The 14,848-nt window shown below is 44.0% G+C and overlaps 1 protein-coding gene across 3 annotated transcripts in view; it reads left to right on the top strand.

Annotated features, from left to right (window-relative positions):
• LOC105485419 (solute carrier family 44 member 3) overlaps window positions 1–14,848 on the top strand; it is a 74,129-nt gene that overhangs the window by 57,056 nt on the left and 2,225 nt on the right. For all 3 annotated transcript variants that reach the window (XM_071076128.1, XM_071076111.1, XM_071076174.1), the window contains exons 13-14: window positions 13,376–13,513; window positions 14,527–14,763. In XM_071076128.1, the coding sequence (XP_070932229.1) occupies window positions 13,376–13,513; window positions 14,527–14,763 (375 nt within the window). The remainder of the gene's footprint in view (window positions 1–13,375; window positions 13,514–14,526; window positions 14,764–14,848) is intronic.

The raw sequence follows: 14,848 nt of genomic DNA, 5'->3' as shown, positions 1-14,848 counted from the left end.
CTAAATTTTGGAAAACAAAAGCCAGTGAGAATTGAAGACTGGATGTCTTCTTGCCTCCACTCCGCACCTGGCCCCCTAACCTTAACTGGGGGAATGAGCACAGAGCCTGAGTCCTGCTTGAATGGGGAATGTGGAGAGAAGAGAAAGGAGAAAAACACAAGGGGGAGAAACAGAAGCAAAGAGAGCGAAGCCAACCATCATACATGTCTTAGGGGTGGCTGGACATTCCTCCTTCTGTTGAGAGTCCCATCTCTACAGATATTTGAGACACAAGTTTGTGAAAAGTAGAAGAGGAAGTGGCTAAGAGAATTTTGCTTCAAATAGCTTTCTTATCTAGGTGGGGTGAAAAAGTTCCCAAAAGTTTTGGCAAGTGGATCCAGGTTTGACAGTGTTTCAAGTGGTTTCCTCTTCCCTCTCTTGCCTTCTATGGAATGCCTCAGTTGGCGTGGGTGGGGTAGAGAGAGCATTTGCTAGACTTGCATTCATCCCAGGAACGAGACAGCTGAGGTTGAATGACTTCATCAGGATGCACCCCAGTGCGGGTGGAGAGGGGCGCTCTGGGTGTGTGCCATGCCCACGTCTCGCTTCCATCAAAGCAACAACAGAGAAACTTGGTTAGGCCTCAAAGAACGCGAGGCTCTTGACCTCACTTAGTGCCCTGTCCCCAGTCCCCAGCCTGGAGCGTGGCCAAAGCAGACCTTCCACGTGTGTCCGTGGATTGAAGAATGAGTATGAGGACCCAAACAGCCTCAGTATCAGCCCTGGGTTCATGCTGCCTTCACACAGCTTTTTAACATATACCAAAAGGAGCAGGGAGGTAATAAAGGAAAAAGAAATACTCGCTCAAAGGAGCTGCCCTTTCTCGTTGGACTTGCTCTAACCACACTTAGAACTGACTGCAAGGGAAACTACTTCCTGAGCAGAAGATCCAGTGAAGAGAGGAGGCTAAAATGGGAGGGACAAATAGTCTTTGAGGTTCAGAAAGAAAACATCTGTCATGCTACAAAGCCACAGTAATGAAAATGGTGTGGTGCTGGCATAAACATAGATACACTGTGCTACATAGATCTATAGACCACGAACAGAATAGGAAGCACAGAAATAATGCCTTGCATATATGGCCAAATGATTTTTGATGAAGATGCCAAGACCACACAATGGGGAAAGGACAGTCTCGTCAACAAATGATCTTGGGAAAACTGGATATCCATAAGTAAAAGAATGAAGTGGGACCCTTACCTTATATGGGAAAATTAAAATGAAGTAAAGACCTAAAAGACCTAAAACTATACAACTTTTAGAATAAAATACAGGAGAAAAGTGTCAGAACGTTGGATTTGGCAGTGATTGCTTGGATATGACACCAAAAGCACAGGCAACACAATAAAAAGTAGACAAATGGGACCACATCAAACTTAAAAACTTCTACACATCCAAGAAAAGAGAGTGAAAATCATCCTACAGAATAGGAGAAAATAACTGTAAACTATATATGCTAAGAAGTTACTGTCCAAAATACATAAGGAACTTCTACAATTTAACAACAACAACAAAAATAACCCGATTTAAAAATGGGCAAAGGACGGCCGGGCGTGGTGGCTCACACCTGTAATCCCAGCACTTTGGGAGGCTGAAGCAGGCAGATCATGAGGTCAGGAGTTCGAAACCAGCCTGACCAACATGGTGAAACCCCATCTCTACTAAAAATACAAAAATTAGCCAGGCGTGGTGTTTCATGCCTGTAATCCCAGCTACTTGGGAGGTTGAGACAGGAGAACAGCTTGAACCTGGGAGGCAGAGGTTGTGGTGAGCCAAGATCATGCTATTGCTCTCCAGCTAGGGTGACAGAGTAAGACTCCATCTCAAAAAAAAAAAAAAAAGGGTGGGTGCCGTGGTTCACGCCTGTAATCCCAGGACTTTGGAAGGCTGAGGTGGGCAGATCACGAGGTCAGGAGATCAAGACAATCCTGGCTAACACGGTGAAACCCCATCTCTACTAAAAATACAAAAAATTAGTCAGGCATGGTGGCGGGCGCCTGTAGTCCCAGCTACTTGAGAGGCTGAGGCAGGAAAATGGCGTGAACCTGGGAGGTGGAGCTTGCAGTGAGTTGAGATTGCGCCACTTGTACTCCAGCCTGGGCGACAGAGCGACTCCATCTCAAAAAAAAAAAAAAAAAAGGCAAAGGACTTGAAGAGACATTTCTTTAGAGAAGCTATACTAATAGCCAATATGAAAAGATACTCAGCATCACTAATCATTAGGAAAATGTAAATCAAAACTGCCATATATTACCTCACACCCATCAGGATGACCACTATCAAAAGAACAGAAAATAAGTGTTGGTGAGGATATGGAAAAGTTGGAACCCTGTGCACTGCTGGTGGAAATGTAAAATGTTGTAACTGTTATGGAAAACAGTATGGAGTTTCCTCAAAAACTTAAAAATGGGTCTGTAATACTATATGATCCAACAGTTCTGTTTCTGAGTGTATAGTCAAAAGAATTCGAAGCAGGATCTCAGAGTTATTTGCACACCCGTGTTCATCACAGCATCCTCTCAACGGTCAAGACGTGGAAGCACCCCAAGTGCCCTCAGCAGATGAATGGATAAATAAAATGTGATATAGCCATACAGTAGAATATTATGTAGCCAAGTGTATTTCTTCTTTTCCTTAAAAAAAGAAGAAAATCCTGTCATATGCTACAACATAGATGAACCCCAAGAACATTATGCTAAGGTAAATAAGCCAGTCACAAAGGACAAATACTGTATGATTCCATTCAGTATTTCCAATCATCCATACAGTAAGATTTCTCTCTCAGCCTCAATACTGATTCCATTCATACAGTTTGTCTACTTTTACTGTATTTGTCAAAGACAGTACTTTGACTACTTTAGATACTTCAAATGCTGAATGTAGTAGTCAAAATACTGTCTTTGACAAATACAGTAAAAGTAGACATACTGTATGAATAAAATCACGCAGTATTTGAAGTATCTAAAGTAGTCAAAAATTATGGAAACACAATGTTTAAAGGGCACTGGGGCTAGGGAGAGGGGAAATTAGTGTTTAGTGGTTATCGAGTTTCAATGTTGCAAGATGAGAAAGTTCTAGAGATCTGTTGCAACAATGTGAATATACTTAACACTACTGGACTCTACAGTTAAAAATGGCTAAGATGGTAAATTGAATGTTCTGCTTTTTTTTTTTTAATGACCAAAAAACAAACAAACAAACAAACAAAAAAACTGGTGTGGTGGCATACACCTATAGTCAGTTACTTGGTAGGCCAACGCGAGAGAATTGCTGGAGCACAGGAGTTCAACGCCAGCCTGGGTAATGTTACATGACCCCATCTCAAGAGAAAGAAAAGATATATTACTACAGTGAATGTCTCTGAAGCAAATGCCTTTAAATTATAAACGTTTTTCTCTGCAAGGTGTGGACCAAGCTGTGTTACCAAACAATAGTTATTCCCAGCAGCCAGTGACTTTGGATTTCTGGCCAGGCTCTCTGTCACTAGGCCTTCCCCAAGCAGCCTGGCAGGGCGCCTCTGGCTTCCCCACCCCTAGGCTCCCCAACAGTGTGCTTGTGGAGACGCATGCACCTGACTTGAAATGATCTCCCCAAAACATGGAACACATGAAAAACACGAATGTTCCAGTTTCTGCTCTCCATCTCTCTCCCACCATTTCCTCAGTTCAAGGCCTCAAATCAGAGAAGGCTGACATTCTCTTAAGAACTAATCGGCCAGACGCGGTAGCTCATGCCTGGAATCCCAGCACTTTGGGAGGCCGAGGCGGGCAGATCATGAGGTCAGGAGATCAAGACCATCCTGGCTAGCACGGTGAAACCCCATCTCTACTAAAACTACAAAAAACTAGCCGGGCGTGATGCCGGGCACCTGTAGTCCCAGCTACTTGGGAGACTGAGGCAGGAGAATGGTGTGAACCCAGGAGGCGGAGCTTGCAGCGAGCCGAGATCGCGCCACTGCACTCCAGCCTGGACGACAGAGCAAGACTTCGTCTCAAAAAAAAGAAAAAAAAAAAATATTTGGGCGTAGTGGCTCAGGCCTGTAATCCCAGCACTTTCAGAGTCCGAGGCGGGCAGATCACAAGGTCAGGAGATCGAGACCATCCTGGCCAACATGGTTAAACCCCATCTCTACTGAAAAAAAAAAAAAAAAAAATTAGCTGGGCATGGTGGCACGCACCTGTACTCCCAGCTACTCAGGAGGCTGAGGCAGAAGAATCGCTTGAACCCAGGAGGCGGAGGTTGCAGTGAGCCGAGATCACACCACTGCATTCTAGCCTGGGTGAGAGAGTGAGACTCCAAATAAAAAAAAAAAAAGGAACCAACCTTCTAAAGTCTGTAAGTCCCATAGACATCCACTTTGGCCCAGTATGCCGGGCAGCATGGTAAACATTTGGCTTACACAGTCTCAGTTTATCTTCTCTAGGACTCTGTGTATTAGGTAGGTATTATCCCCATTGTACAAATGAGGAAACAGCCCCAGAGGATGAAGAGCATGTCCAGGGTGACAGCACTACTATGTGGTCATCCTCGTGACTCCAAAAGCTGTGGCCCACTGGCTTTGCTGTGCTGCCTGGAGTTCCTTGCCAAGGCTAAGGGTAAGGAGGAGGAAACCAGGGAGTGGCGCTCACTAATAGCGACAAACCCATCTATGTCATCTTCCTTCTGAGAAAGCCTGAAGTCAGTAATAGCCCAAACATTCCCCATCCTCTGTGTTTCCCATGTCACAGGTCCACTGTTTAATTTTGCCTTCCAGAAAACCAGGCCTTGCTTCTGATTTGCTCCCTTCCACCACTGATTATGCACAGGTCAAATGGGAATAAAGGATGTAGCAGCACTCCAACTGGGAAAGAGCTTGGGGGATGAAGGTGACACTTCCATACGGTCCTCTAACTTGGACCTGTCTCTTCATTAGGAATCATCGTTCTGGTGGGCTTTCTCCGCAGAGTGCAGAGCTTTGCTGGCAGATCAATGAAGGATCAAGTCCAGCAAGATGCTGTTGCCTAATGTGGCCTTTCCTGAATTTGTGGGAGGACAAGGCTTATCTAACACAAAGAGCACTGGCTGTGAGCACCTGATTCCTGTTCCATCTTTGTCACTTCCTCTACCTCGTCGAGATTGCCAATTCCTCATTGGTGAAATGAGAGCATTTTTCTAGGTGATATCTAGGATGCCTTTTAATCCGCACATTCTGCTGAAAGAACAAAGGGATCAATCCATTGAATTTGGGTTTCATAGGAAGAAATATTATTCAGAAGATATTCTTGGTTTGCCAGAACATCTTTCTTTATCTATTCAACAAATATTAGCCCCACAGAGAGGCCAGGGATCAGAAGGCATTTCAGCAGAGAGAACCACATCTGGGAGTGGAGGAACCACTGGGGCCTTCCAGGATGGTGTGAATGCAGTGGTCCACAGCAGGTGTGTGAAGGGGCAGGCATGGTGGCAGTGCTGCATACACCTCATTAAGAAACAAAGACTAGGCCGGGTGCGGTGACTCATGCCTATAATGCCAGCACTTTGGGAGGTCAAGTTAGGCAGACAGCTTGAGCTCAGGAATTCGAGACCAGCCTGGGCAATATGGCGAGAACCCATCTGTACAAAAACTACACAAAATTTGGCAGGTGTGGTGGCACATGCCTGCATTCCCAGCTACTCGGGAGGCTGAAGTGGGAGAATCACCTGAGCCTGGGAGGAGGTTGAGGCTGTAGTGAGCCATGATCGAGCCACTATACTCCAGCCTGGGTGTCAGAATAAGACCCTGTCTCAAACAAAGCAAACAAAAACAACTTAGACGTAGAGACTTTCATCATCAAAGAGCCTATAAATGTTCAAAACCCTGGCAAAGTCAGAATAATGAAACTCACTAAAATCAGGATGCAGGAGAAAGCGTGAGAGGACTCATCTTTCTTATCTACACTGCCTAAACTTAAAACCCTATGTTAAAAAAACAGTAAGTACTCTAACTTCCTAATGTTTCAGAAAACTTTTTTAAAACCTACGTCTTGTGTGTGAAGGTGCAATTTGCCTGAAATTTGGGTATTCCTTCAGCGTCAGTTTAGTTTCATTTTCTTTTGTTGAAGTCAAATGAACATTTGTCCTTTTATTTAAAGTACCGCGGAGAGAGTGAGTTCATTACTGTAGCGCATGCTCAGTGTATCCGGCCTGCCTTTCTTCCTCTGTGTATATTCACAGAGGGGTGCTGGGGTGAGGGCCAGGCGATGTTAGCAGTGGTTATTTCTAAGGGGTGGGATCACAGTGACTTTCTTGCTTCTTTGTCTCTGTGTTATTTGATTTTTTTATGATAAGCATAGAAATAATAAAGCCATTCTAAAAATTAAGCAAAAAGAAAAGTTTTAAAAGAGCAAACAAAACAGCACAGCCCTGTTCCTGGCTTCATAGGCAGCTCTCATATTTGTCCTTCCTTCTTCCACCCCACCTCCCACCTGGCGGCAGCCCCAGGGGACTGGCTGGTTTCCCTCCTCACCATCTCATTGGATGTTTGTTTGCATCCTGGTGACCGGTGCATTCCTGAAGGGATCTGAACGGTGAATGCAGGGCCCTGGAAGGCCCAGAGGCTGTGCACTGCCTCACTCCACATATGTTTGTGATAAAAACAGGGCTCAAGATGAAACTGGTCTAGGACGGTTCCTGCCAGTTTTACTGTAGGTCCAAGGAAGGCCCCTGGATGTATGGGGATGTATCTGGACTCAGATTTCACTGTAATTTTTTTAGTTCTGAGGAAAGTATGAATGCCAGTGTTATTTATTCACTGTCCAGTTTCTCAAGTTTGTTTTAGTAGTTCTTGCTTTGAGAATAAATATCAGAATTCTGTGAGGAAGGCGTTCCAGAAATAAAGCTGGCTATTCATGGCATGGTTTTCGGCAAATACCTTCCCTCCACTACGGAGGGAAACTCTGTTTACCTTTTTGAAGAGTCGGCAGAAACCCAGATTCACAGTTCTGCCACCAAAAGAAGAAAACAGTTGAGTTCAGTCAGAGGACAGACTCAGCTGATGATGGACAAAGGGCTGAGCTGTGCTGGCTAAGCATTTGATTTCAGGAGTTAAAAAAACGCTCTTTCTATGTTAAAGCTACAATTAACATTCTTGGATAGCTCTCAAAGTAACTTAAAGAGGTAATCTAGATTTTCTCTTACCTAAAAGGACACTTAAATCTCATTTTCTTCAATAATTAGAATTTTCTATAAAATAAGGATAATACCAGCCAGGCGCAGTGGCTCATGCCTATAATCCCAACACTTTGGGAGGTCGAGGCGGGCGGATCACATGAGGTCAGGAGTTTGAGACCAGCCTGGCCAACGTGGTGAAACCCTGTCTCTACTAAAAATACAAAAATTAGCCAGGTGTGGTGGTGGGTGCCTGTTGTCCCAATTACTCAGGAGGCTGAGGCAGGAGAATCAGTTGAACACTGGAGTACATTTGCGCCATTGCACTTCAGCCTGGGCGACAGAGTGAGACTCCCTCTCTCACACACACACAAAGGCGGCAGGGAATAATACCACCCACGGTGATTATTTCACTGAGTTGTGGTGAAAACAGATGAGATCTAATGAGATGATGATCTGAGGGTGGCTGGCCACGAAGCACAAACATAAAGCATCATGGAACGTTGGAGTTGGTGGATGTCTTTTCCAAGCAGCAAAGTGAGAGCCTTTGAGAAATGATGTGATTTGGTGGAAGCCGTTCTGCAAGTCTTTGGAGGCAACATGGCTGGAATCCAGCCTCTTTCCACTGAGCCGTCCTGCCACATCCTCAGCTGTTTTCAATGGTGCATCTCACGAGAACACCACTTTGTTATTTTGACCTATCTGGGCGAAAAAGCGCAAAGTACAGCTCAAAGTAAATGTTTTCCAGCATATGGGCCTGAACGAGTTAGAGGTCTACTTCATGGAAGACGGACGCAACATCTATGACCTGCGTGGGACCGGGGGTACACTACCTCTCTGTGCTTTAGTTTCCTTAACTACCTCATCGGGTTGGAGTTAAGAGGACTAAATGAGTGAATGTGTTCGGGGAGAGGTAGAATAGAGCCTGGCACATAGTATGTGATAGATTAATGCCGTTATTATTTATTATTTACACACAAAAGTTGCACACCTGCCTAATGACTGCAAAAGAAAAAGGCCACAGATGGAAATTAGAAAGTTGTAGCTACCGTTAGGTCTGTGCCAAGGCATTTGGGATATATCACTAAGGCATCCACTGAGGTAGGGGTGGAGGGGAGCCAGAGTGCCTGGGAGGAGTTACTATTCCTAACGCTCCTATTTTCTCCCGAGAACTCACGGTCTTTGGGCCTAGCCCCTGGCTTATGACTGCTGGCAGGTTGGTGTGCTCAATGGCTGCATGGCCACACAGCATTTCTACCCAACTCCAGCAGAGCCCTGCAGGCATTGTGAAGGTGCTTGGGGAGTCTCCTAGGCTTGAATAGGAATGAGCCTTGGAAGGTGCAGAGCTTCGTGGCTCAGCGGAAGATGGTCATGAGGGAGATCTGACCTGAACTTCCCCAGGGCAGCCTGGGAGAGCTTCCAGAGGCACAGGCTGAAAATCATGAGTCCTCCTGAAACTTCCTTTCACTGCCTTGCTCCACACTGTGTCAGCCCCACCAACCGAAGGCTGACCCCCGACTCTTCCAGACCTGTTTCCCATTTCTCCTCTGCTCAGGCTCCCCAGTGCCTGCTGGTACGCTCACGTCTGTGGCTCACATTGCTGGCTCCTGCTGCTGCCTCCTACCCTGCTGGAGACAGGCAACATTGGGGCCAGCTCACATGCCACTTCCATGAAGCCTTCCCTGATCTCTCCTGCTGAGCCTTCTCTTCCCCTCTCCCTCCAGCTTGTGGTTCTGCTCTTCGTGGCCCTCACATGTGCACTTGTGCTATGTATTTCATTGTTTTGAAGCCCTCACAGCCACACAGGGCCGTCCTCATTGTGTTCTTCCCCCAGTGCTTCTCAGCCACTTGGGACAGTCCCAGGCGACCAGTCCGTTAAAGTCTGAAAACTAATCCACCTGTACCTGGAGGGAGTCTTCAATCCCAAGCAAGGGAATGAGAATTGGGATCTAATATTGAGGTACTACCACCGCCAACTTGGCAATGCTTCCTCGTATCTATCTTGTGTGTTTATAGCTTCAATTTCAAGACAGAAATATCCACCCATCTGTTTTGTGACGCTAAAGAAGTATGCACACTGAATTTTGGGGATAAATCAAAAGCCGAATGCCACTACCTCCTGCTTACTTGTTTAAAGGTTAGCCTTTAGGATCTCTTAACTTCCACAACCAATAAAACGTATTTCCTAATCCTTATTATGGCCAATCATTTCCACATATTGTTAGAGTCTGCAGATTACCTTGGCACGTTAATCCTGAGTTCTGTCATCCCAGGCAAATACAAATGCTCAGAACAAGGACTTAACGATGAAAATGTTAGTGCAATCCATCTTCCAGCTGCCTGACAAGTAGCTTCTGTTCAGAATAAGTATAAATTAGCTAATGCTGAAGCAGCAGAAATGTTTAATCCCTATCCTGTGTCTTGAGTGATTCCTCCCTCCTCCCCCTATTCATTCAGAAGTTAATTCTAGATCTCTCTGTTGCACTCAGGGTTGAATCTGGTAAATGCTAGTGGTGTGGTACCTGCAGGAAGGCATATATAGTTTCTCTATCAGAGTGGTTTTAATGCCCTCTTTCTGTGGGCCTGATACGTAAGAAAAGATAAATGCTTACAGGCCCCAAAACTCTTTGGAGTCAACACATGCATGAGAAAGTATAATATCTTTTTAACTTTTAATCATTTTAGCCAAAGAGCGAAATCTCTTTTTATTGCTTATGAGAGATGGTGCTAAATTAAATACGAGGCAGTGATCTGCAGAAAAAGAAGTCCCCACAAAAACAGTGCTTCCCTGTGGGAAGCAAGAAGCACTTTAGAAAGTTTAGAGCCGGGAAGTGATGGGGTGGTGGGCTGGAGACAGCCTGAATGAAGAGAGGAGGCAGAGACAGAGGCTGAGCGGCACATGGTGGAGTTGCCGTAACAAAGTAAGATGATGCTGGGGACTGGCATGTGGTCTGAAAAGCCCTTTCCTGGATCCCTGTGGGTGTGAGGGATTAAAGCCTACAGATAAAGCAACCACAGGCCCCTGCCACACCTCCTCAGGTGCTTAAAGAGTTGCTTCTGTGTTCCCAGTTGTAAATGAGATCATCTTTGGTGATGTCTGGATGATAATAACCACTCTTTATTACACATTTTCTGTGTGCTTTACAGGGAGTATGTTCTTTAATCCTCCCAACATCCCTTTGCGGTAGGTGCTGTAAGTCATTTTATAGATGAGGAAATTGAGGTCTTAGAGAGGTTAGATCGTTTGTCCAAGACTAACAGCCAGGCAGTGGTAGAACTGGGTTTTGAGCACAGAGACAGTCTGGCTACAGAGCCTGTGCTTACCGTAACCACCATGCTTTTAAATAGCAATTTTTCCTAATGAAAATTGATAGTGTAATGTCCAGAAGGTTAGAATTAAAAAAATAAAAATAAAAAGGTCTCTGTCTCATGGATTCACCAGGGGACCTGGGGGAAATGCCCTTGATCTTGGTTTCCAGTCTGTAAAGGAACAATTATGCCATTCTTCACCCACCCTTCCTACAGATGTGCTTTGAGGATGAATGAATAGATTGGTCATCAGGGCTTTGAAAACCCAAGATGATTGAAGATGCCTAGTTAAATAATATAAGTAAATGAGTTTCCACATCCCTGCACAAGGCTCAGGCCCCCAAACTGGAGCAGCTTTCCAGCAAGAGCTGGTTTGAGATTTTCAAAGCAAATTTCACGCACATTCTGTGTAAGTCCAAAACCAAAAGTTCCTTGTGGAATACTATTAAGGCATTTTTGCAGGAAATTCATCTGATGTCTGACTGAAAATCTCTAAGGCAAGCATGGTGCCCTTATGGGATATGGTTTCCAGCCTTTTGTTGTTTTTTTTTGTTTGTTTGTTTTTTTGACATGGAGTCTTGCTCTGTCGCCCAGGCTGGAGTGCAGTGGCGCGATCTCGGCTCACTGCAACCTCTGCTTCCTGGATTCAAGTGTTTCTCCTGCCTTCCCAGTAGCTGGAATTATAGGCTTGTGCCACCATGCCCAACTATTTCTTTCTGTATTTTTAATAGAGACAGGGTTTTACCATGTTGGTCAGGCTGGTCTTGAACTCCTGACCTCATGATCTGCCCCCAACCCCAACCTCCCAAAGTGCTGGGATTACAGGCATGAGCCACCGCACCTGGCTCAGCCTTTTGTCTTTAAGAACTAAACATTCTTCTCTTGTGGGCCTTGAAGTGGGAGTTTGGTAAACTGGGTCAGTTAATTCCCCTCTCTTAATCCTATACTTGTTAGTGGTCTTCATCTCTTCCACTTACTCTATTAGGCCCCGCACCATGGCAGGCTGATTACTGCAGTAGACTCCACACTGATTACCTTGTGATGTGTTTGAAGGGGTGTACAAAAGGGTTAATTTGTATATCATGAAACAAAAAACTTTCATCCTTTATCCAAACCAAAAGGAATGACAACAACCCAAGTAGGTAGTATTCTCGTGTATTTTCCCAGGAAAGTTTTAAATTCTTGTTGTAATCTGCAATGCAAGTAGCATTTTTAAAGATTTCAAGAGGCATAAATGGTCTTGAAATGTAGTCATAAAGGGAAGGTACTTTGGAAAAAATGACCTGAGAAATCATCTCATGTGAACATAAATCACACACACACACACATTTGTAGTCTTTGATATAGTAATCTTGTTTCTGAGAATTTATGCTTAAGAAATTATCCAAAATCAGGAAATCAAGAGTTCATCGCATGGTTGTTTATAAGAGCAAAACATTTGAAACAGTCAACATGTCCCAGCTACACACATGCACGTACACATGCACATATGTGCATCCCAGAATATGCATTAAAATTAAAATTATAAAAGCCATGTGGTAACATAGAAATGCTTATTATACAAAGAAAAAATATATATAATCATGACACCATACCAGTTACACTGTATATTTTTTATTTCTAGCTTTGTTTTTATTTTGAGACAGAGTTTCGCTCTTGTTGCCCAGGCTGGAGTGCAATGGCGCAATCTTGGCTCACCGCAAACTCCGCCTCCCGGGTTCAAGCAATTCTCCTGCCTCAGCCTCCCGAGTACCTGGGATTACAGGCATGCACCACCACGCCTGGCTAATTTTGTATTTTTAGTAGAAATGGGGTTTCTCCATGTTGCTCAGGCTGGTCTTGAACTCCTGACCTCAGGTGATCCGGCCGCCTTGGCCTCCCAAAGGGTTGGGATTACAGGCCTAAACCACGGCGCCTGGCCTATTTCTAGGATTTCTATTCAGTTTGTTGTCTACTCTGCCTCTTCGTTTTTCATACTGTTCTGTTTATTCCTTATGGTTACTGTTTCTTTCACTATTTTCTTAGTACCTTAAACATAGCTCCCTAAATACTTTTTTTCCAGGTTGTTCTCAGGGTACAGATTCTGTTTGTTGTGCTGTTCATTTCCATGGGTCCTCTGTAAAATTTTCCTGTGAGCTCCTCATCTTCTCCAGTGGTTGTTACCTGTAGGACTCCACTATTCCCTGGCCTGGGAGGTGGCGATGTTGCTTTGCCTTTGCAAAACCCTAGGATTTTAACAGTCCCAGGCACGTAGTGGATTTCTGTACCATCTTCCTGGAATGGCTGACTGAGGTTGAACTGAGTATGAATCCTGAATTTGTTGAAAGAGTTCGCTTCCCTAGCAAGGGCCTAATTGCATGCCTGTTGCACCTTTGGGTTCAGCTCTCACAAACCATTAGATCCTGCTTGCTTTCTGGGACCTAAACTTCCTGCCCTCAAACTCTGTTGTGCATTAAAAAATAATTTATTGCCAGGCATGGTGGCTTTCGCCTGTAATCCCAGCTACTCAGGAGGCCGAGGCACAAGAATCGCTTGAGCGCAGGAGGCAGAGGTTGCAGTGAGCCGAGATGGCACCACTGCACTCCAGCCTGGGCAACAGTGTGAGACTGTCTCAAAACAAACAAGCAAACAAAACCCTTATGCTTTACCCATCATTTCCACATGTTTGTAGTGGGATATTCATATTAACCATAAGTACCTATTTATCTTTCCTATCTGCTGCCACTATATGAAAATATATATGGGTATAATCAGACTGGAAAGGAATTTGAAAATGGTATTTTTTTATGGGTAGAGAGAGTAGGTTTATTGTAACTCTAGTTTGCAAACACTCTGTATTAATATATTGCCTTAAAAATATAATTATAAGAATTACCTTTTAAACAATTCTCTTCTGTTTCAGAATGCATATACTACAACTGCTATTAATGGGACAGATTTCTGTACGTCAGCAAAAGATGCATTCAAAATCTTGTCCAAGAATTCAAGTCATTTTACATCTATTAACTGCTTTGGAGACTTCATAATTTTTCTAGGAAAGGTGAGATATCTTGACTAAATACATAAAGGAGCCTGGGATTCTGAAAATTAAGCCACACAACAATTGGTTTGAAAGGGAACTATATTTCTTGAGTACTTACTCTGTAGTGGACTCTGTGCTTCCTTATCTCATTTAATCCTCAATCCCAAGAGGTATCCCTATTTTGCAGAAGAGAAAACGAAGGTTTAATAACCTTTCCAGGGTTCTACAATAGGTAGAGCCAGAATTTTAATCCTACTCTTACTCTCTTACCTGTGATCAGTTCTACCATTCTGATTCATTCTTTTTCAGGTCTAAAATGAACATACTACTAACCTCAGAAAATGAATGTTTGTGGGTTTCTCAATAAGAATATATGGAAAGAGTATTGAAACCTGGACTGGGCAAGGTGGCTCACATGTGTAATCCCAGTATTTTGGGAGGCTGAGGCGGGAAGATCACTTGAGGTCAGGAGTTTGAGATTAGCCTGGCCAACATAGCAAAACCCCATCCTTACTAAAAATATAAAACTTAGCCAGGCGTGGTGGCAGGTGCCTGTAGTCCCAGCTACTCGGGAGGCTGAGGCAGGAGAATCACTTGAACCCGGGAGGCGGAGCTTGCAGTGAGCTGAGATCGCGCCGCTGCACTCCAGCCTGGTGACAGAGCGAGACTCCGTCTCAAAAGAAAGGGGGGTTTTCTCAAAAAGTTTTAAAGTGAATAAGCTTATTTTGGTGTTAAGTGAAAAAACAGAATAAAAAGTTTGTGAGATATTATTACATTTATATGAATACAAAAGCTAGGCACAGATAAAATAACATATAACCTTCCTACCCACCATGAACTGGGTTTCCTTTTGATACAGCTTTTCATTTTTTCCTCTATTTCATTCTGCCAACATTCCTGACAAGCATTCTTTACAATAGTGCACACACACGTTGCACACATGAACGTATATTAAAGCATTACTTGTAACTGACAAAAACATCTAAGCAACTGATTCATAAAGATTTTCAACAAACTCTTCTTTTGCACAGGTGTTAGTGGTGTGTTTCACTGTTTTTGGAGGACTCATGGCTTTTAACTACAATCGGGCATTCCAGGTGTGGGCAGTCCCTCTGTTATTGGTAGCTTTTTTTGCCTACTTAGTAGCCCATAGTTTTTTATCTGTGTTTGAAACTGTGCTGGATGCACTTTTCCTGTGTTTTGCTGTTGATCTGGAAACAAATGATGGATCGTCAGAAAAGCCCTACTTTATGGACCAAGAATTTCTGGTAAGCAAACATTTCATTTCCAGTTGCAATATCCACGCTCGCAATCTCAGTTTTGTAAAGCTGCACACAAAAGAGGCTCATACCC

This window comes from Macaca nemestrina, chromosome 1 (genome assembly GCF_043159975.1).
Source record: "Macaca nemestrina isolate mMacNem1 chromosome 1, mMacNem.hap1, whole genome shotgun sequence".
NCBI classification, from domain to species: Eukaryota; Metazoa; Chordata; class Mammalia; order Primates; family Cercopithecidae; genus Macaca; species Macaca nemestrina.
The sequence above is the reverse complement of the archived record's forward strand: the minus strand, read 5'-3'. Positions and strand labels throughout refer to the sequence as shown.